Genomic DNA, 24,336 nt, shown 5'->3' on the forward strand with positions numbered 1-24,336 from the left:
TGACAGATAGCTTACACTGCTCATTTTTAATCCCCTTCTGGCTTCTGTGTAAATATTGTTAGGACGGGAACGTAATCGATTTCATCCATGCTCAGATATTTATTTCAACGCTCTTGTGCAGTAGATAGGACAAAAAAAAACAAAAAAAAACCCCACAAAGATACTTGTTCTTCTCGCCTCCCAAACACATGGAAGTTACAAATTAGTCACTCGGTCACATGATTTTTGCTAATTAGCTTTCTGTTGAGAAATAGACATCTGTCCGCACAGCAGAAAGCCGCCTTCTCTAACCCCTTTATATGAGCATGCTGTGCTGCTCTCAGCCTGTGCTTTCAATAACATCAGTAGGCACTGTTTGGACAGCTTCAGACGAGGAAGACTGTGATTTTGTAACGCTGCAAGGTTCACCTCCCTGTTACATAATGGCCTTTGGTTTTTTTAAACACTGGTCTCTCGTATGAAAAGGTATACTGAAATAAGACAGGAGCTTCATACCTGGAGGAGACGGATCTAAAATGTAGATGCGGACGCTCAGATAGAAGCATGCTCAGTGCACACTCAGACATTAATAAGCACTGGATGTCGATTGAAGGTCAGTTGGCCAGTGAGTCTATCCCGACTTCAACAGCCGGTTTATTCCGTCGTTTCGGTACAAGGCCGGTGAAGAGCCTTGGCGGCGATTAGCTACTGCAGGGTCACTTGACAAGGAATTTTTACAAGCTGCTAAGATGTCTTTCAAAGTCATTTTAGGAGAGAAGGGAGCACAGGAGTGGGAGCAGTTTCAAGCTGTTTTTGGAAGTGTTACCGCGGCTGTATACCCGACAAAAGTCTAATCTGATGCATCGAAACAGCAGCAGTGGATGATGTATCGATCACGACTCTGTGAAGATGATCTTACGTGTGCCTGTGCTACTTCTGATGTATAACAGAGAAAGGAGCTATTACAGGCCCTTGAGTTAAGATATATTAACACGGTCAATGTGTGAAGAGTCTATTCACGTCCATAAAGGAGTCTGTTGAGATAGAACATAATAGTCACAGAGCCTACGTTTTAACTTAACGCATAAAGACCCAAATATTCACGAAGCAGCTAAATGTTCTGATTTGAAATATTCAATATCTGTTGATCCACTAATCCTATCCATACATGAAAATAGTTGGTGTAAAATGCAGTTTGTCATCTTTTCATGGTCATCAGACATTATGTGCAATAATGGAAAGCACCAATGTGCAATAACAATAATCAGCAATGTGTAGCAACCAACAATGTGCAATAATGAAAATCTAAAATGTGCTGTAACTACTGTATTTACCTCACTATCCTCCGCACTTTACCTAACTATGAATGTGTGAGTAAGTGACTTGACAGAATGGGAGAGGGGCGGAGTCTGTGTGTCATTTTTACTGCTTTTACTATGTATTTATTTATTTTTTTATGTATTTATTTTGCATTGTATATTTCCTTTTTTTTTTTTTTTTTTTTTTACTCAAGAAGCACCGTTTTGTTTTTTTTTTTTTTTTTATAAGTGCATCAGAATTTTGTTGTGTATGCTATGTGAATACAATGACAATAAAAGGAATCCTGAATCTTGAATCAGAAATGACCCAATTGGACGTTCAGAAGCTCTGTAGTGAATGTGGAAACACCGTCATCTTCTACAACACTGATTCACCAGTAAAACCCACGGAGTTGGATCAGTGACACTGGATGGACACACTTGTTTTATGTTCAGTTAATAATATAATTTCCTGAAAAAGTCACGTTTTCTTCAGTTTTCTCTGCTTCTGATATAACACTCAACTTTACTATGAGCTTTCATGAACATCTGTGATCAGTAAATTAACTACCAGAAAATAACTAATTTTCACTGAAACATCCCACATATAGAGGATGATATTATAATAAATGGGGATAAATCACTTTTAGGGGTCATATTTTGCTAAACCCACTTTTATTAGTCTTTGGTTCATTTATTTGTGTATTTGGATCCTAATAGTTCATAAAGTTCGAATTTGAACCCTCCAGGTGCTGCAAAGCTATCTTTATATTCATTTTGGCAAAGATCAAGTAGGTTTCTACAACCTGTTTTAATTCCTGCTTAATTTGTTATATCTATAACTACTTACGTTGTGACATTTGCACATATAAGGTCCAGACTTCCGATGAATATTTCACCGAGTACGACGTAATTGTCAGCAGCAGTGGTTGTAGTCCATACTGAAAATAAGTCCAAACTTTGAGCCAATTACCTAAAATGTTCAGTTATTGGTTGAACGAGACAGAGCAGCGCAGCCAACAACCTGGAGGGGGTGGGGCCTGAAGCGGTTCATATGCATTTAAAGGGCCAGCGCTCAAAACCACCTTTCTGGTGTCATTACTCAGAAATAGGGTATAAGATGGACCTGTGGAGTTGAATTAATGAAGAATTCAGACCCAAGCAGAGCATTTACAGTTTATGTAGACCACAGGGAAATATTTGAAAATGCATAATTCCATTTTTAAAAAAAAGCAAAATATCGCTCCTTTAAGAAAGGTTTAAATAGAGAGGAAAATTTATCTGGAAACTGTCACAAAAGTAGCACTGGATTTTTATGGGTTAATAATGTCAAGTGAGTCTGATAATGTGACGGAGAAGACAAAATGCCCATTCTGTAGCTCCCAGGTCGGTAAACAGACAGATCTGAAGTAGGAAGTCAGTCGCTGTTGACAGAAAACAGTCACGGCAGATAAGCTGAGGAGGATAATTGCTCTATCTGATTCAGCATCTATATGAGTCTGTGGAGTGTTTATTGTAAATCAGCAGGAAGGAGCAGAATTATATTTCTGTCAGGGCCTCAGAGGCAAACTCAAGAGTTGTGATGCTGCTCCCCTACCTGTTGTGGTTTGGAAAGATAATTCATTATCTTGGCTTAGCACTCTTTTTATCCTTAGGGGGTTGTCTTACAGTTCTGTGACAAAAGTTTATCTTGCTGCTCGTGTCGTCCTTATTTTTTCAGCATTTCAGCATTTACAAAAAAGGGAAATGAACACACGTCACACACTCAAGAGGCAGAAGCTTCTATTTTTACTTAATTATTAACTGTGAGAGGAAAAGGTCAGGCAGTGAAAAGGGATGCTGAACCTAATGAACCACAGCAGTAAACTAATGACCTTTTCTGGAAGATATCAGTTGTACTGTTAAAAACACGCTCGACTATGAAAACGGGTTGAGGATATTCATTTCTGTCAATGAAGCTGATGTGATCCTCATTTACGTCACATTTTTTGCTTGTTATTTGCAAAACTGACTGTTGAAACTTTGCTTCTGTTGGTCAAGTGAAGAATAGACTGAATAGGGAGAGCATCAGTGAAAGAGAGAAACAAAGTGCTATTTTCTGATTGTTTCACAGAGGTTATGTTCTAAATACATGCAAGCAAATCATCGGTTTCATCCGATCTGCTGTGGACAAGAGATTTTTGCATCTGTTTTGGTGTTTTTGTGTCTCAGACCAATGCAGACATAAGCACAAAAAACAGAAAGAAGGGATTTTTTTTTCATTTATTTATTTTTTTTTATAGTTCTGCCCACACACTGTTGTTAGCTACAGGTAAAAACTCACTGCCTAAATGTCCGACAGAACACACTAAAACAATAAACCCCTCACATACCTTAAGTGGAAAAGGTGTCATGATTGGGATGCACCAGAATTATACGCATTTATACATGTTTAACCCATAAAGACCCAAACATTCACTGGCGACCAAAAGCATCAACTGATCTAAACTGTTTAATACCTGTTGATCCTTTAATCCTATCAATACGTGTAAATATTTCAGGTAAAATGCAGTTTGTCATCTTTTAAAAGTCATCAGATATGACCCATTTGGACATTCAAAGGCTCTGTAGTTACCGTGGAAACACTGTCATCTTCTACAACATTGATTCACCAGTAAAACCCATGGAGTTGGATCAATGACAGTGGATGGAGACGCTTGTTTTATGTTCAGTTAACAATAGATTTGGCTGAAAAAGTCACTTTTTCTTCAGTTTTCTCTGTTTCCAATATAATAACCCTCGACTTAAATCTGAGCTTCTATGAACATCCACGATCCATGATCAGTAAATGAAATATAGGAAAATACCTGATTTTCACTGAAAAAAAAAGCCAAATATGGAGGATAAGGTTATAATAAATGGTGATAAATCACTTTAGAAAGGTTAAATATAGAAAAAATTCATTTGGGAACCGACATAAAAATAACATTGGGTCTTTATGGGTCACATTACAAAAATATTACATATTTTAGCTGATTTTGACAGGAAGTGATTGGTTTTATTGCTGAAAATAGCTAAGAAGTTTAGTCATAAAGCATTTTTTGGCCTGAAGGCAAGAGATACTTTTAAGGCAATATGATGTGATATGTGTGCATTTGACGCAATTTAATGTGATGCAGAACAAAATATGCTGCTGCCCAATTCAACAGACGATGAAGAAGACATCATTACAGAAATTGACTCTCAAAATTTTTTTTCATTCACATTTTTCTCCTTTGCAGCTCAGTCCGTTTCCTTTTTACCCTTTTTTTTTTTTGCAAATCTCAAAATATCAAATCTCTCACCGTAAGCCACATTTTCTATTCTATGAATCCAGTTACACATTTATAACACACCTAAGCTGAGCCTCAGTAGCAGCCTGGAGCTTTGCTAAGCCATGCGAGATTTGGCCAGAACACGAGACATGCGCTTCAGAAACACTTAAAAAAGACAGACCAATCTGCTGCGAAGTCACAAATTATGATCACAGTTTTACGATATAAAGACACAGGGCCTCAGCTGATGACTTTACATAAATAACAGTTTTGCTGCTACAGTATTGTGAAAAATGATGCATTATGATTTCATTTCAAATTGCACCTGCAGAATTTTCAGTCCAGACACTGATGGGAACTGGTGAATATTCTCCTATCTAGTGCATGAGTGCATCAATAAAACCTGCACCCCAAATTGCAAATAAATCATTAAAATAAAAAATAACTTCAAAGAAAAATTGAGATGAAAAAAAATCTACAACAATGTCCACATTACAGTAGCACTGAACAGAGAGAAGAGGGAAACAAGAGAGAACTAGATGTGGATAATTCAGAAGAAGAGTAGGTAAATATTTGAGGAACACACTGTTGGAATTAGGTTTTGAGAGATTACACCCAGAATTAAAACTATGTGAGAGACAATGTGAGCCAAAGAAGGCAAATCAGAGAGGTTTCAGGCCATTTTGTTTCAGTTTTTTAGTAAAAATTTGGTCTCTGATTAGCCAGACCTTGGTAATGTGACAGGAGATACTGCGTTAAGTAGATGATAATCATAAAAAGGTCATTACAAGGAGATGGAACAAGACAAATGAATGAAAATTGTGAAAGGAATATATGAAATGGAGCAACTAACTCACAGGGTAAAAACTGAAGAGAACCGAGAGAAATAAGCAAAAATAAAATCAAGAGTCAACTACTTAATAAGCCACAGAAATGGGGGGTTTCACTGGAATGGGACGATCCAAATTCTTTTCAGTTAAAGTTCTTTTTAAGTTTTTAAGTTCCAAATACCCTTTTTTGTGTGTTACAGGTTACATTTCATGTGACAAGACAAAGGTATTGGAGCTAAATAATGAATAACAATGAGGCAAAAAAACCTGTTACCACTGGTTTTATAGAGACGCTTTCAATGAAATAGGGACAGAAAAACTAACCCTTGCAGTTTTTCAGTAAATAAATATCCTGAGTTTTAGCACAAAAATAGCAAAATTGCAAACCTTTTTTTTCTTATTTTTAAAGTATATAAACATGGACACTTCAGAACTCTTGTATGAATTCGAAATAATATATTCTACTGCATCTAGTGAGACAATGATTCCTAAAATAAGTTAAATTATCTTATCCTTTAGTGTTTAAATTTGCATAATAATGACAAGTGCTTGATAACAGCTCTTAGAATAATGTATTCATTAAATAATTGCCCAGGTTCCTCCCATCTGCCTAAGCATAGGAAACTTGTTCTGTAGGGTGGGATGCATTAGTCAAGCTAAGGGTCTTTGTCTGAGCCATTCATTACCACTGATTAACACAGCCTCTTTCTTCATGCTTCTCAGGAAACATGGTGAGCAAGGAGGGTGGCAAATGCATGCTCACCAACTCAGAGTCTGACTCGGAGGCAGCCCCCCTGCCCTCCACCTCTCTAGCGCTGGAGGTGAAGTATTCCCTGGAAGCCAGTCGACAGGTGAGGAAGAGAAACAAGGCCCTGCAAGTACGTTTCAAGGATATCTGCGAGGCACAGAACGAGCAACGGGAGGCAGAGTTGCAGGCGGCAAGGAAGGCTGGCAAGCCCATCTCATACAAAGTGGCGTACCGCAAGTACATGACCGTCCCTGCTCGCAGATCCATCCCCAACGTCACGAGGAGCACGGGCGTGCAGACGTCACCTGACCTGAAGAAACGCTATCAGACATTCCCTTTTGAGCGCAAGAAAGGCCACACCTTTAAACACGTGGCCGCTGTGGAAACTTATAAAGGTCAGAATAACGGTTTTGTCATGGAGGTGAAGCACTCCAAGGCTGCTGAGCAGGGTTTAGATGAAGAGGAGGAGGAGGGTGCCTGCGGGGGGAGTGGAGTCCGGAGGACCAGGGCTCTGCTCCATACTAATGAGTGCATTGCCACAGTGGAGCAGCACACTGCACCTGATGGCCTGTGCTCTGACGCTCTGCTGCTCAGTTGCTCTGCAGACACAGACTGCCTTGCAGACACAGCGAGAGGAAGCGGAGCCGGAGCACAGGCAGAGTACCAGCTCTGCAGTGTCCCGTCCAAAGCCAGAACAGGATTACAACACAGAGAGGCTGACACAGACCACTTGGCCAAACGACAGCTGCTCTGTAAGGAGGAGGGCTCGTCCCGAACCCTGCCGGACAGGGCCTCCAAGGTTACGGGCCCCATCGCCTGGAACTCGCTTACACAGGTAGAGTGTCTGGACAGTCCGTCTGTGCGGAGCAAACGGAAGAAAGGCCTGCAGCTCAACGGGCTGCAGTCGGAGACACTACCACGGTCCGGTGGAGGCTGTACAACACAGGCACAGTGCCACACAGGACAGTTATCTGCCCAGCCTCTACGGGGCATGGAGGAGCCTCTGTCACCCTGCGGGGGTGGTGAGGCTGGGGGGGCACCACCTGACTCGATGCAGGAGACCTGTAAGCAAATAGTGCCTATGAATCAGGACGGGGATGTTAAAGCACAGCTCCAGGCCATGGAAAACCTCATCAGCTCCAGCCAAGAAACCATCAAGGTACTGCTGGGGGTCATCCAGGAACTGGAGAAGGGGGAGGCCCACAGAGAAGGGTAAGACATTTCACTGCTGGTCTTGATTAATTGCCGCATGCTTTGAAAGAAAGAGCACAAATCTCCACCTTCCCCATGTCTTCATTTATAACACGGCCTTAATCTCAGGTTAAGCAAAGGAAACATCAGACAGATTTATGACTCAGCACGAGCAGTGGAGCTTCCTCTTGATGTGTCATATTATTTCCAGATCGTAGGGACATGTGTGACAGCCACTCTGCAGAGCCTTGACAAAACTATGCAGAGTGTATTTGAAAAAGATCACAGTGGGTTGTAGCTGGGCTGTCACGGTGTTCACCTGAATGTGCCAACTGTGCTTTAACAGCACAGTGTCCTTTTGTGATGATTTCCCCCCAGATCTCATAGTGGAGCGCTGCAGAGCTAACGCAGAGACCAATTGTCTCACTCAATTTGGCCCAAGTGATTCGATGACCCTTTGTATGAGACACTCTGAATGTGATCTTTAATCACAAAACTAAGGTTAGCAAATGGTAAAGACATTCTTATTCAAATGAAACAGAAAACATTACCTCCTGCAAAAGGTCAGAGTGATTAAATGTGATATCTTGGTGGTGAACTGATCTGTAGTGTGGGGAAAAAGAAAAAAAAGTACATCCCCAAGAAAGTAAAAACAATCAGCAGATGAAGTAGTCGACTCTTACTATAAACTACAGCCCTCAACAGTGTCCTGCTTAAGATACTACGATAAAAGAGGGGTCACATCTTTTGGTATCAATACAGTAATGTCTGTGTAGGTTCTCATTTGTCCAGGTCATCATTTTTCTTGGTAATTCTTCTCGGTTCAACTGGACTGGTTTAGCTCTTTTGAAAACGTTTTGTCTCTCATCCAAGACACTTCTTCAGTTCTCCATCAATACAGTAATATGAAACTGTTCCATGAAAAGTAAGCCAGGCATGAAAACCATCTTTACCCTTTCATGCATGAATTAGGGGAACCTTAGTCAATATTTTTTTCTTGAATGATTTTATTCCCCTTTAGGCAAGAAAAAAACAATGCAACTGGAATTTTTTTATATCAACCTTTTTTTCATGAAGTTACAAAAATGTCCACTCAGCCGGACACCATGCGTTTAATATTTGAAGCAAAGAAAAATATATTTAAAACCCATCATCAGAAAGTGAAAACTATGAGATAAAAACATTTTTCATGCCGCTAATCTGATATTTTCTCACATTTTAACATACTGCGACACTAGTTATTACTCACTTCATGAGATAATATGCAAAAAAAACAACAACTTTTGTTTAAGAAAACTGTTAATTACAGTCTAATAAAAATTACCAACTGATTTACACTAAAACATGTTACTGCAGATCAGGTTTATCAAGAACAGCAAAGCTATAGAAATGGTTTCAATTGCAGTGTTTGGGATGGTGCATAAGCGTCCACTGTGTTGGCTGATATCCAACTAAAACAACGAAACCCATGAATATACAAGAGAACAGCTGTAGAATAGCTGTGCACTGTAGCGACCACTATGCATGAAAGGGTTAAAGGGGTTTAGTAGTTTATAGTTTTTACTTATACTGATATGTGACCCTTAGAGGGAGTAGTGGTTCATTCTATTGGTCTCCCATGGTGAGGAAAACAAACACCATGGGGCCTATGAACAAAGTATCAGAGAGCGACCAGATGGGATGAGAACCATTAGGAAACAATTTTTAGAGTCAGTGAAAGTGACTTGGTGATAAAAGCTAGAAGCACAGTTGTTGTTTTTCTCCACTGGACACAGCTGTAAATGAAAAGAATGGAGTTTGATGCTGAAATAGCAGCATTTCTTCTACATGGGAGAGTTTGATTCTGAGGGTTTTGAAAGTATGAAGTTATTATGGGATGTTACATCTTTGCTAAGTCGCCGTTTGTTGATCCACGGTTCAGACTAAACTGTGACAGTTCTGACCTTGTTTGTTGTATTCTAGACCGATTTTTAGTTCAGCTGTTGACAACAAAAACTGAACAGAAAACAGAGGTGATTTGTGTTTTTACTGTGGCTGTTTTCGGTCTAAAAACATAGCTAACAGATCTACAATGTAAACTATCAGCTGATGTAGCATGTGAAGATTATACGACACAGTGTTATTTTGAGCTATTTTTAAAATGTCTATGAGTCTTCGTTTGAAGAAGAAAACTTGATGATACCATTATACAGATGTGCGGAAACAATGAGCTTTCTACTATATTCAGTTACTGATGCAGTCTGTTGATACATAGGGTTGAATTGTTCATGGTTTTGGTGTGTTCTGGTACCAGACTTCCACCTGCTGGTGAGATTTTCAAATATCAAAACTACATAAACCCATTTAAGTATTAGCAGGACAAAAAAAAACAAACCAACATTCAAAAAAAGTATTATCAGGACACATAGTTAAAGTATTCTGAAGTATAATTAGTAGCTTGGTCCATCTGATTAATATATTATATTTGAAAACATTAGATTATTAACAGTAAAACATCAGTGAAGAGCAGCATGTTCCTGTTGTCTCTGTATTCAATCCAATTTTACAAACAACACCAGACAAATCTGAAGGCTTGTAACACAATTAATGAGCACGGAAAGAAGAAAAGACATTTTCATACACCGATCTGTTGTCAGTTTTTGGCTCTATAATTGTTGATTTTTGTGATGTTAGATGATTTTAGCATTTAAGAATGCGAGAATTTAGTTTGAAAAATGATAATTTGCTGGAGCTGTCATCAACTTGTAGACGTCTTTAATATCTATGCTAAAAAGTGACGACTTGGGGAATGCTATGCTTTGTTTGTATGTTTGTGAAACATCAGAAGCCAAAAAAAAATTATGGATAATTGTATTATTCATTGTGTAAAATCAACACCTATGAAGTAATAAGGAAATGAGGCTGTCAGAGAACATGGAGGAACATAAAAAGTATAACTTTTCTGACATGTAGAAGGGTAGAAGGATAAAGCTGTGTAAAACAACAAATACAAATCTACAAATGTACAGTACATATGTAATTTCACTTTTATTTAGAGTTTTCTTCAGTGCCTCATTTTAAAAAGCTGGAATATGCATAAATATTTTTATCATGTTTCTTTTACTTCTTTCTTGTATTTGTTTTAACTTTGCTGTTTTAGTGCATTTTATCTTATTTTCATGGCTCATGATTCAGAGTTGTATTTATATTGTGTAGTATTTTACTTTGTAAAGCACACTGTAACCCTGGTTTTGAAAGGTGCTATGAAAAGAATGCTTTATTTATTAACTAATTTATTTATTCATTTGCATACTTATTTATCCATCTGTCTATTTTAATCCACCTCAATGTATTTTACATTTTATGTTAATTTGTGTTATTACCTTTCTTTGCAATGCAGCACTACACTTTAATTTGACTCAAACGAATTTTACACCTCAGTGACTTCGTATAAATATAGGTTGATTAATTGATTAAAATATATAACACATAAAATAAACAAAATGTTAAGTACCTGAAATTTGTACAAACTAAGTAGAGTACTTGCAGTCCATTCTACAACTCCTAAATGCAGCTTAAAAAAATTATTACCACTGGTTTTAATACAGTACCATGATCCTGATGCTAACAAATAAGCGTCATTCTAGACGACAACAAATGATGGTGCAACTTCCACGTGTTTTGGTTGACATTTATACATTGGCCTTTTCCAGTCATACACTGTTTTATTTATCCAGTAAAAACAAGGCCTGTGGAAAAATTCATGGCATGTGAAAAAGCTATTTACTGTTCAATGGATAGTGACTATATACAAAGGGGCTGCAGATAGCATCACACCAGCTGAAATAGAGGATTGTCTATCCAAAGGGATGAAGCAAACAAACTGGGCAATTTGTTGAGTGAATTGCTGGGCCTCGGCACATAGATCCCTATCTGCCCAAACCAGGACTGTGGAGAGGCACGGAGTGACAAAAGCCATATAATCAACATCACAGAAACCCTGTGGGAATTACACACAGCCAAAGGTTACAGCCCAGAAGTAGCCGACAAAGTGTATGAAACAAGTCTCAGTTTCAACTCGACTGGAGGATGGGCTGTAAACGTTATTAAAGACAGCGAGAGTCTGAGTTTACACCATCTAAAAAGGCAATTATTTTACTTCAGACTTGCACAAAGCGACTTTAATCTTCTTATCACTGGATCATAGAAATATAATGTGAGAGAAAAAGTAAGCGAGCATGTGTCACTGCATAGGGATGCAAAGCACAGCTGTCTTATCAGATGTGTCTGATGTAGCAGGTGGAGACGAAACAGGTTTAATTTATAGAGGAAAATTAATGACTGGTGTTTAATGAGGACATCTGGTAACATGTTATACGTAAAGAAGAAGAAGAATCGCACTGTGTTTAATACGTTTATGACAAAGACAGATATGTTAGAGGAGGCACTGAGGGTCATAAGTCTCCTGTAACCCATCAACGTTTTCTCCATAGGCTCAATCCTCTCCTTACTGCACATTTTTCCAATTTCCAAACTTGTGCTTTTAGCCAACCAAGCAAAAATTCTAATGTTTCTTTAGTCACAGTACATTAGCTCCATTCTAACCTTACATAAATGTCACTCACACAACAAACAGGAGTGCCCACAGGCTATAGGTGAATTGCGAGTGCAATTACATTTGATAAATAACTGCTTATGTTACATGACATGGTTTTCTTGTGGAATGAATTGTGTCGCCATGTGCATCCATCACTGCGCATGTGCTCCTGACAAGCAATTCAGGTGAAAGAATTTGAATCCTGTGGCTAATGTGCGGTGGCTACAAACCAATATAATAGGACATAATGTGAAAAATGTTTGGTCTTATTCATGTACACATTAGTAACATGGGCTCCTTATATAATGCTTTATTCCAGTGACCATTTTTTGCATTTACTTGGCCACTAGCTAGTATTTTTCCCTACAAAATCTCATGATTATTTCTTATGGATTATTGTGAGGCTGTTGTATGTTAATCATAATCTTAGCATGATTTAGCAATAGTAATTCTTCAGTGGTAAGACTTAAAAAATTGTGTTATTCTGATGTAACAAAACTAAAACTTCCATTGCAGCTCACTGCTCCCGCTGTTCTAAGTGCTAATGTTAACGCTAGATGCTGTTGGTAAGATGCAGACACCAAATTTCCCAACAGAGAATACACAAAAGTTAACTATTTATCACGCATAATTTGTAGAAACACTGTAGTGAAATGCCCACCAACGAAAGCTGAACAGTACTATTTATGATTGATGTAATACAACATAAAAACACAGTCCTACTGACAGTATAATACTACAAATTTCAGTTTAAAAGCAGTGTAATTGTTTTAACTTCTTGCGTCAGAAACTGGTATTTTGGATATTCTGACTTTCCAGTTGAAATGCACCAACAGCCTCCAGTTAACTACAAATTCTCACCCTCTGTCCCACTCTAAATTGAGGTCTTGCCACTAGTGATTTAATTGGAAATGCACGTACAAATAAACTGTCTAACCACTTCCACTATTCTGAATGTCCATGGGGGGCAGTATCAATCTGGTACGTACTTAAAATTAGAGTAGAATAAGTTTATAACAGACATATGTATGCATTCATACAGGTCTGCCTGTAATACCCTAGTGGAGGGAATAGTAAGAGTAATGAGAACTTATTTAGGGAACAACAATAGCTAATGGCCAACAACTTGAAGAGTTTGGTCACAAATCATGAATCATTTTTGTTTTATTTCACCAGGAAAGACTTATCAAAATGTTATAAAATGTCTGAAATATAAGGCAAGTATGAAATGACAAGATGTAAATAAATTAGGGAAAATATCTACAGCCAAATGCTTGTGCCTCATTAACGCCTGCTTTGTAATGACTAATCAAGCACCAATATCCTACTTATATGTGCAGTAATGACCGGAAAATGAATGGTTAATATGTGCATCTTAATGTAAAGTGTTTTGTTCAGTTTATTTGCATGTTACATACACTATGATTTGAATTCAAAGAGTTAAAACACTGTGGAGGAGAAGTTAGAAGGCAAAAACGGCTTCAGTAAATACCTCCCCTTAAAGGAATTTAACAATCACCAAAAAGTCATAGAAAAAAATCCAATTATAGGCTTCATTATAACATAAGAACAAAAAAAAATTCAACTTACACACGTAAGATCTTGAAGGAGCGGAGATGCAATACAGAGAAAATATATGAGATATTACACAATTTCACCAATTGGAGTCCTTTTCAGATGTTTTTTTAGATAATATACATATGCCTGTTACACTTAAATTAAAGGGAATGCGATTTTCCATTGATCTTTTCTCAGACACGGTAGGATAAATGTTCAGATCAGTCTACATCAAAGAGTCATTTCCGCCAAGTACAAACTCTAATGTCAGCTGTCAATGTCAGTTTGGAGATCCTTAAAATTCACTTTGACTTCAACACCGATCTCCAGATCTGTGCAAGTGGACGGACGGAATGAAGGAAGAAGAGCGTGTGTGCGTGTGTGGGGGGGGTGGGGGGGGCATAAAAATTGGCTGGACTTATGTCTCTTTAAAACATCCCGCTGTCCCTCGAGTACAGCTGTGCTCAGGGCATACAGCGCAGTGTGAAGGATGTGATGCAGTCCTCGAGTGCATCGGCGGTTGCATCCAACAGCACAAAGCTCTGGAATAAATTTGCTGCATCATCAGCCAGTGCTGGCAGGCCAGACCCAATTAATCACACTCATGGGGACTTGTTGCTAGACTGTCTATTAACACTGTGTACGCGAGTATGTTTTCATGCCGTTGGACTCCCACCCACTCGATGACCTTTGGGGGAGCTCACCTAGTCGCATAAAGGGGGTGGTGGTGGTGTATAAATACACTGTTAATGGCACTTTTGGCTTCGCTCTCTCCGGGGAGGCTGCTGAAATGAGCTCCACTCTCTTATTTTCTCTTATCAACTCAGTGTGAAAGATAGCTGGGGAGGGGCCAGAGATGGAGGGAGAATAAAGGTCTAGACAGCATGGGGGCGAGAGGAGCGATAGAGGGAATAAGGGGGGAGTTGTTCTGAAGCAGTTGCCCTCGTTCCTCATCAGCGGCCTATTGATTGGTTCATGTGGGTGAAAACTGAAGGTGGACTTGACCTTCTGCGCTGTCACCTCCACTCTAATGGTAACTCCCATAATTACAAGTAAGCCGAGCTGAAAACTTTCTGCAAAGATCCCCATATCACAGCGCTCGTCGCCTCTTCTGAGCCTCCCCATTACCTCATTCTGCTACACTGTTAAATAACAATATTGGTATCAACACCTCTAATATACCTGTCAAAGCATACCGCGCAAAGAGGTGTAGATAAGAAGGGGAAATTTATGATAGTGGTTTAATTTTTATTGGTCCTGCAGCTTATGGGCAGTGTGACAAGAGTCCCAGAGTAAGAGAACTGAAAATGCCTCTACTGCTGCACGGGGAGAAGAGGGAAACTAAATGTAAGTTAACCACAATGAGAAGTAGGACTCTTGTGGGTTTAGCAGAGCTGCCCGCAACACTACTGTGCTAAGAAACACCGACTGACAATTATGATCATGTGTTGACAGAGCGCATCATTAAACATGCTTATGTCAATTCCAGAAGCTTTATTTCTATTTCCTTGTGTATTAGTATAAGTATTAAATGCGGTTTTGAAGCCTTGTTGACATCAACAAGTGTTTCCCTTTATGTTTTGGGCTCTTAAACAGCATTTCAGGTCGCAAAACCTGACGAGAATCCTTGTAAACGTGCAAAAATTTAAAGTTTCAGATTACATGCATCTGCTGTGGTGTACAACAGAGGCTTCCATTCAATGTTTTCTTGAGCTTTTATCATCTTGTACTATAAAGTGACACTTAACAGCAGCTCCATCCACACTTATGTATCAGTTTACTTATCTTTTATGCCATGTAGTGGAAATAAAAGGTGGATTCTGACGTGTAAAGAGGTATTTTGAATGTAGACATGAGGGGATAAACAGAAAGAATATCCTTAAAAATGAAAACATAATGATTTTTTTAGCCTTGTTAAACAAAGTGACATGCTATATTAATTCTTCTGTTGGGGTTAAGGTTAGTAAACAGCATGAATATTCAGTTTACGAGCGTCCACCTCCTACGTGTTCCCGTCTAGTCCTTGAGATTGGTTGAATGAGCCCATAATGTGTCACTGTATGTCACAGAGGTAATATGTTGTGTTTTCAGAGGAAACGGTTAGCGTCAGTCAATAAGGTTAATCCGATAAGAAAACCACTGAGCCCCTGAAGCGTATAACATGGTACTTGTATTTGTGGTTTTCACCTGGACTTTAACTGCTCCTCAGAGGGTGCTATAATGAGAATACAGCCCATGCAGAAAAAGACGCACAGGATGTATTGAAAATAGAATAAATTGATGGGTTTAAGTGTGTGTTTGTGAATCAATATCACATTGTAACAAAAGGCCTGAATTACCTGCAATGAAGCAAACTATCAACTCTTAGGTGCTCATTTGAGAGTCGTTATGTTTATATGTTAATATACATTAGATTTTATACAGATGGGCAATATGGATATAGAGTCATTCTGATTGTTTTTTCCCCCAGTATTATTGATAATACACTACTTTTTAATCAATCATTTCCTTTTTCTTAAGCAGCAAAAGTGTCCAGAGGAATGAGGTATAGGAATTGTTCATGAGCCTGCATTAGTCAAATTATTTTTGACATATTCCCCAGTCCTACAGAAAAATATATCTCTAACTGGTTTGATTGAAATAACAATATAAAAGACCACTGATAAAACCCACTGAGAATGAAATAAGAGGCAATAGAGCCAAATAATCTTATCAATTCTGCCTCTCAATGCAGCAAATAACAAGGCTTTGTTGCTGTTTTGTTCTTTATTAGTCATCAATTTGATGTTACGGGATTTCGCGGGAAATTGCTGAAATGAAAGTCAACAACTATGCTTACATGCACAAAATGATCCAATTTGTGCCTTTGTTCCAAAAAACACAACATTCCTATGTTGTTGACACTGCTAATGTAAAATGAATATATTGCACATTTGGAGAAAAGGATTAGATTTGTCTCTACTCTCTGACCAAAGTTTCTGTAAATCTTTTGTTTTATTATCAGATTTATTATAATTTTCTTGTCATGAGTTTTCCAATTTTGTCCCGTTTATTTATTTATTTGAAACATCTTTGTGTTCATGTTGCAACCCATTTTTGCATGTGTTCTTTTGAGGCAATAAAAGAGGACAAAAAAGAAAAAAAAAGAAAAACGAATGTATTATCTGTTTGCATGAAGCTTTGTGTACTTTGTTGGTTTGTGTACAATGCAGAGAAGTGACTGCAAACAGGCAAGAGCATGTGTGGTGCAAACTGCAGCAAAAAATCCATTCCAATGTACTGTACACAGGTCCAAAGAACGCTCAAAAATGCTGCAACTGTAATAAAAATCCGAGCAGAACATGGTGTTTACCTGACCCAAATAGAGTGTGCAAGTTGTCACTGTGAACTACTGAAACTTATGACTGACATGAAATAAATACATATAATAAAAAAGGTAATAACTGCACCGTTTCGTAAGAATACCTGCAAGACGGAAACGAGAAAAAGTCCTTGATTAAAACCCCCCCAGAAGCTTGTCCTTCCGGGAACTTTGCCTCATCTGACCTCCAATCAGTCAATCCCGGCTAATGGCTGACACCGCGCTCCCTCTGGCCTGGCCGCCGGACACAGGCCACTCAGGACAGCAGCATGACTCCTCATCACCCTCATTTACCTCAGTCCCACTAACGAGGGATGACAAACAAGATGAGAAAGGAAGGTGTGCTGGAGCAGCTTAACAAGTCCTGTAATTACTCATTCACGACTCTTATCTTCCCCGCAGACTCTCCTATCGAACTGGGCAGGACACGGCCAACTGTGACACATGCCGGAACAGCGCATGCATTATTTACAGGTTAGTGGCCATTTCTCTTCAAAGACACCATGATCCAAATGTGCCCTGTTCTTTCTCCTTGAGGGGGGATGTGAACAGGTAGAGAAGGGACGGTAGGAGACACAAGAGGGGGTTGGGGGATGCAAGGCTAATGTGGATGCTGTTAATGAGCATATGTGGACGTGTGACATTTACACAGTTTCTATGCTTCTCTGCCTGTCTGTACCGTTGTTCCCCCCACACCCTTTACTGGGCTGACAGGTGCTTAGTGGGTGGAGCATTGGCTGGATATAAAGGCGAAAGGGCACGCCGCTGAAAAGTAAGGATGATACATACTGTAGACTGAGTGAGCGCAAGGCCATGAAAGGTGAAATTAATTACCGTCCAAACATCATGAAATATCATCACTGTGTGCTGTTGCCTTGCCAACTGAGCCTCTGCACACTTTTAGATTCAGTTTGATTTATTTGACGTCTCGTACAGACGTGAGTCCCAACTCTTTAGTTCATTAGCTCATTAGGTTGCCCTTACGAGGGGTGTGCAGTTGTGCGTATAAATACTGCAGCTGTAAAAGTTTCTTTGTGGGTGATTATGTTTATATGAAAAAATAATGGTTCGTGCGATTAAATTTTGATTTTCTTTGTTTAATATTACTGGTAATGATGTTTTTAGGAGCGCTGTCGGCTCTGGGACGTATAACCTGTGAAACATTCAAGGCTTTTTAACCCTTAAAGACCCTGAAGACTTTCCAAGGTGATTTGTCATCCTCTGCCTTTTGCATTTTTCAGTAAAAATCAGGTATTTTCCAATATTTCATTTACTGATCACGTGGATGTTGATAAAAGCTCAGAGGAAATTCAAAGGTTATTATGTCAGAACAGAGAAAACTGAAGAAAATGTGACTTTTTCAGCAAAATATATCATTAACTGAACATAAAACAAGTGTCTAGACCCACTGTCATTTGGCAAACTATGGGTTTTGCTCGTGAATTAATTTTGCAGAAGATGACAGTCTCTCCATGTTCACTACGGAAGCTTTGCATGTCCAAATGGGTCATATCTGATGACTATGAAAAGACAAACTGCATTTTACACTAATTATTTACATGTATTGATAGGATTCATGCTGTGAAATTTATTGAAGATTTTAGATCAGTAGATGCTTTTGGTGGCTGCCATCTGTTTAGGTTTTTAACGGTTACATTTTTGATAGTAGGAATTTGGATCGTTCAAGTTCTCGACCAGAATAAGGGTGATTATTTTTATCGTACAGTGGTAGGATTGTCATTCTCCTTCCTTCTGCTATCTGTGTGCTACCACTGTGAAAGTCCTCTTTGCTAAGTCAATGAAGAACAACCTCTAAGCTTCAAGTACAACGTAAAAATAGGAAGCTTTGGCAAAGGCATACATCCTTCTATGTGTGCATTTTATTCGTCCTTTCATTACCACAACGTGCATCCTCGAGCACACGTTTCACCATAACAAAATTTCTCCTGACACTGTTTTTCGACCAACAAAACAAGCCAAATAACTTTTACCCTAATTCCAGAAATACAGTGGATGGTCCCGGGCCTATTTCCAGTACTGGCACAGTGTGGAGAAAGACCTGGATATGTAAAACTAGATCTGATGTTAAAACTGTGAGTCAGCACAAAGTAAAAATACCCGCCACTACGTCTATGTTTAATATTTTTCTTGGATATAAAGTGTGAGTGTTTATATGCAAATGCAGGGAACTACTGAAATGCAAAAACCCCCACAAAATATAGGAACAAGGTGCATTTCCATCAACTGGTGTGGAGCTACTGAACTTCTGATAAACAGTAGAATAAGTCGTATCAAACTGGACACAAATCCAAGTGTTTATCGACTGCCAAAAAACCAAACAACAAACAAAACTTGTAGTGTTTTATATATGATGGCACGTTATGAGAATATCTTAACGAACCCTGAGAGAAGCTTCTTCATTCTTTCTATTCTTCTCTAGGAACAGCTTCCTAGTTTCCATCTCCTACTGAGAGCATGAAGTCTTTTTTAACAGAAAAACTCTCCTAACGTCTGGTGGTATGCCTAAAAAACTATAAGATAGAATATTTCATGATTGGAACAGTTGCATGACTGGGAGTTTTTAATAGTTTCTATCTTACTCCACTGTAAGGAGTGACTAGAATATAAAGTATTTAACAATATGAAGTGTAATTAAAGTTTAAGTTATGATAGGGTTTGGTTGACTTCAGAAATTGACAAAATACACTGTCATAAGTCATCAGTATGCATATAACAGTTGAAGAATGTAGGTAAAGCAGAGTTTAAAGAGTAGATTTGCCAACAACTGTAATACTACTTTATTATCAACACTAAATATTACTTTAATTGCTATTTTATGAAGTTAAAACATTTACTAGGGAAAGTAAACATAATTCCGTCTCAATAAATAGAATAAACGGCAGCAAAAATGTTACACAATCTGTTTCCTACTTCCGGTGTAGAACAATATGTCAGTATATTACCCAGTGTCATCCTCAACCCTATAAAACTACTTGTATCATATTTGATACATCGGGTTCGGAGACCTTTATGTTATCAACAAGATCAATACTTTCCTCAAAAACCTGTCACATGTGACCCAATATGTGTTTTATGCCTCCTTGTGGAATATCATCCCAATGCAGGCAGTGGAAAGGCTTTTTTTTTTTTTTTGGCCTTTTTCAATATGGTCACTAACATTAAATCATCCAACACACATTTTAAAGGAAAGTTTTTGGGCATTTTTTTTGAAAATTACGTTAAGAATATTTATATTGTTATTCGGCTGAAAACTGAAAAATAGTGAAATTAAAAGGCCAGAAATAAAATGGCTGTAAAAAGTTTTAGGTAAAAACAAACAAACAAAAAAAAAACACTGAAATATTTTCTATTTTCAAAATGTTACTGGTAAAATGTATTTTTGTATTTAAAGTTAACATCATTGTAAGCAAAGAGTTGCCAAAACCCAATGTACTGAATGTGATACAAAAAATACATCATAAACAAAATGATATGGCAACATTTTTTGTTTGGATTACGTTTAAAGGGCTAATAAATATTTTAATTCCAAAAAATTTGAATTTTGTGGCTAGTTTTTAATGGGTCAGGTTTTACAAGGATAAGGGATCATTAAAAATGTGTTTTTCATTTTTTTTCTTTTTTTAATGTGCCATTTCCTTCAAACTTCCATCAAAAGCAGAAAAATAAAATAGCCAAATGGTCCAACAAGCTTCTGTGATTAACTCATATTCAGCTGTTCAGTTATCCACCTAGGTGTATTTGTACATGTGCATTTGGTTTTTGGAAGTCTTTCAGCCATTTTTAAGAGAAAATTTCACTCAGAAAGTCATAAAAGAATAGATTTTTAAAAAGACAAAAAAAGAAAGAGATTTAAAGAGTAGCAGGGTGAGAGGCGATCAATAAAAGTCTTCTTAGTGGACACTGCTGTTCCACTCAGTTGGCATTTTGCCTCTGTAGAGCCATTTAAATCATTTTCTATCTGTTGCTCTCAGTAACTGACAAGCCCGTAGCCAAACCTCTATCTGAGCCGATCCAGCTCTGGTCGCTCTGGTCTTTGAGTCGAGCGAGTTGTGGGTTCTACGTCGGTGTGGGTGGCTTGCGTATCCATGGGGTGGTCGACTTGGGTGGACGCCGTATGTTGACACGACAGCAAGATGGAGTGAGGTGAAGTGAATTATGGGATGATACGTGAAGGGCGTTGGAAGAGCACAACATGACATGGGGGAATTTAGAGGCGGCGGGTCGGGTGCAGGGTTAAAGCGTCGGATAAAACTGGACAGAGTGCTGAGATAGGAGCTTGTCTGCTGTTATGAATTAGTCAGCACCATGTTTAATGCTAACTCTGTGTGATTTGGCCCTGGGGAGGAGGAAGAGGAGGAGGAGGAGGAGGAGGAGGAGGAGGAGGAGGAGGAGGAGGACAAGGGACGGCTCTTCTGGTCCACCTATTCTCCATGTCGGCTCTGTCTGCCTGAGTAAAAACCAAATATGCCTACCTTGATGTGGCAGCCTCTGCAGACACACTCTACCGAAACACAAACAGTGTGCAGCGCGTTAAGTCTATATTTATAAAATTCTGCACTTCTTTGAGCAAAGATGTTCTCAGCAGCTCACTGTGCACCTATACTGATCACTGCTGTATTGGCAAAGGTGTTTCATTTATGTCTTGCCATGACCTGAATTCTAAATAAGGGGTTAGAATATGCAAAATACAGGCTGCGGTAAAAGCTATAATTATGTCCGCCCATTTGAATACGAGCCAATTATACCTACATGTACGTGGCAGATTGTACTCCAACATATCAGCCTTTTTTTTTTTTTTTTTTTTTCCGAAAAACCTACTAAGAGAAAAATCCTTTACTTGGCCCCTGCTGATCATCACAATGACAGCTGTCTTCAAAGTGCTTTTTAAATGCAAAAAAAAAAAAAAAAACCCTCTCAATTTGGTTTCTACATCTGTCATAATCGTCTGAAACGCATCATCTATGGAGCTAGTGCAGGAAAAAAAGAAAGTTATTCCAAATTAAAAAAAAGAAAAAGAAAGAGTCTCGTTTTTGACAAACCTTGAATGCTCCTGGCACAGTTTCAACTCCCTTTAAGGACAAGAATGTCTGAGTGAGATGTTTGAAATCTGTTAAATTGACCCGAGTTCTTCTTAAAGCGGCTCACTTGGCATGGTAAATTGTGTTGATTGGACACAGAATCAAATATAGCACTTTTATTCACATAGGCAGGAGGATTAAATGGCAATCTAATTACTTAGATCTCCATGAAAACAACCTCTCCGGAGGTGGAAGAACACAGGATAGGAAGGAGGGCTTTGAAGGAACACACTGCATACGTGGGAAGAATAGCTGTCTATGATAATCTATTAGGATGTGTTTGTTTTTGTTTTTTTGTGGGTACGGGCTTGACTTTGTGCCAGGGTTAAGCCCTTCGCTCTTGCGTTTATGATGAAGCTCGAGTCATGACCAAGGTGGACATATGGGTCCATAAATCATTTTAACGCAGCCCGGTAAGGAGCCAGCCGGCCACTCTTCAGTATAATCAATTTGTCCGAGCGTACACGGCATCATCTCACAACCCATCCTTAGCATAACAACAGCGGCGGATCAATATGGTGCCGGAGTCTATGGCGTGGACTTCAAACAGAATACACAACATGCTCAAGGCTCTTCCCGTTGTCTGGGCCCGCTCTCCTCATTCTCAACTATCCTGAACTCCGTCCGCCTCGCTTTCATCTTCCCTCAGTAACTTTTGCCCAGTCTTGATTTCTTCCTCCAGTTTATCTTAGTATGCGCTCGCAATTAAGTCGGCAACGCAACGCTTTACTCAAAATGCATGACAGAAAGAGAATAGAGGAGAAAGGGATGAAAAGATTGCGGCGATTTATTCCATGGTGCCAGGTGATGTAATATTTGCTACTGAGAAAAGGAAGAAGAAGGAGGAGGAGGGAAAGATTGGAGGATGAAAAACAAGGGGAAAAAAAAAATCTTTGGAGTCAAGCAGCGAGAGAGAGAGAGGAGCTGGAAAGGAGCAAAATGAGACAGACAGGATGGTGCAGAGCAAAGCTGGGGATTTGAGATGCATCCCATTTATTTCAAGACCACGAGCATTAAGTCGTGATATGTCGTCTTGACGCAGAAACCCTGTAATCTCATTTTCCTCACATTGCATTTATACGGGCTAATGTGCTGATCAAACAGGGAGATAGATTTAAGTGGTTGTGATTAAGAAAGTCGACTGGGGAGGTCCCCTATAGCAGGATTGTTTGGAACTGGCGACTGTTATTTCCCACCAGCCCCCTTTTTTTTTTTTTTTTTTATCATTAAGTTGCATGTCTTGTTATTAATCAAAAAGTAGAACAGCGGCTGATCTGATTGTTAAAGCAACTATCTGATGATAAAACACTCTTTAATAACGCTGTGCAATGAGAGTGAATAGCAGGAGGGGGGAAAAAATAACAAAGGAATGGGTATTTAAGAGGAGGAAAAAAAAAAAAACATCTCCAATCTATTGTGCACGGCTGTGAAAATCAATTAAGTGTTGCTAAAGGCTGAAGAGCTGATTACATTATAACACATGGAAATTACTGAGCAGCAAGGCTGTCCTGCAGCATGACTCTGCCGGGAGAGGATATCTCTTTTTGTGCAAGCATAATGATGTTTTCCAACATGGTGGCACGCTGGTTACCATAGTTACAGGAGTGATCCTTGGTAGGACAGACAGCGTGAAAGGGACAGTGGGGACAGTCAAAGGAAGAACACATTCACACCCGTAAAAAGATAAGGAAACCAAAAGGACGGCAGGGTGAGAATGTGAAACGGGGAGACAGGGGAGGGTGACGAGGACAAAGATAAAGATCTGGAGATGTTCCGAATGACGGAATAGAAGGTGAGGGGTGTAGAAGGAGATGAATGAGCTGAAGCATGAAGTTAGGGGTGGTAGAATAAAGACGAGTTGTTTTTTTTGTTTTTTTTTTCTTTTACTTCTTCGGTATGTACTTTTTGGACAGCAAAACTCTAACAGGAGGTGAGAGGACAGAGATAAAGGCAGAGTCAGAAGACGACGAGGAAAGAGGTTAAAGACTGACAAGGTCCAAAGTGCCTTCTTCAATTTGTTCTGATCCAACAAACCACTCACAGGACTTGGAGTCAGGGGATGAGGGAATGCCAACAACGTTCACTTTTCGCTTTCAGCAGGAATCTAAATGTGGAGCGACACTGTGGGGCCTGTGACAGTTTCATGTGACGACGCTGATAACTGGGCCGGGTAGAACCTCATACATTTTTCATTTAAAGGCCTTTTGAGTACAATTCAGACATGAGATGATTATCTTTTTTGTTTTCTTCTTTGCTTAAGTGAAGCCAAACACATTTTTCAGTGTTGTTCTGCTGCTTTACCTTCGCTTTGTGCAATTTTTCCAGCAAAAATAAAAGCAGTGTTTTGGATAAGTACCATACTTTTAAGTAATAGGCACATTCGGCTTCGACACAAAACAACTCA

At 39.0% G+C, this 24,336-nt stretch overlaps 2 protein-coding genes across 4 annotated transcripts in view; one reads left to right on the top strand and one right to left on the bottom strand.

Moving 5' to 3' along the window:
• The window catches only part of dock1 (dedicator of cytokinesis 1), a 506,089-nt gene that overhangs the window by 210,369 nt on the left and 271,384 nt on the right, over positions 1–24,336 (bottom strand). The window lies entirely within an intron of this gene.
• insyn2a (inhibitory synaptic factor 2A) overlaps positions 1–24,336 on the top strand; it is a 52,453-nt gene that overhangs the window by 12,807 nt on the left and 15,310 nt on the right. Inside the window, exons 2-3 of the mRNA XM_030163233.1 lie at positions 6,124–7,360; positions 17,236–17,307. Coding sequence (XP_030019093.1) covers positions 6,129–7,360; positions 17,236–17,307 — 1,304 coding nt within the window. The 5' untranslated portion in view covers positions 6,124–6,128. The remainder of the gene's footprint in view (positions 1–6,123; positions 7,361–17,235; positions 17,308–24,336) is intronic.

This window comes from Sphaeramia orbicularis, chromosome 19, assembly GCF_902148855.1.
Source record: "Sphaeramia orbicularis chromosome 19, fSphaOr1.1, whole genome shotgun sequence".
In the NCBI taxonomy this organism is placed as follows: Eukaryota; Metazoa; Chordata; class Actinopteri; order Kurtiformes; family Apogonidae; genus Sphaeramia; species Sphaeramia orbicularis.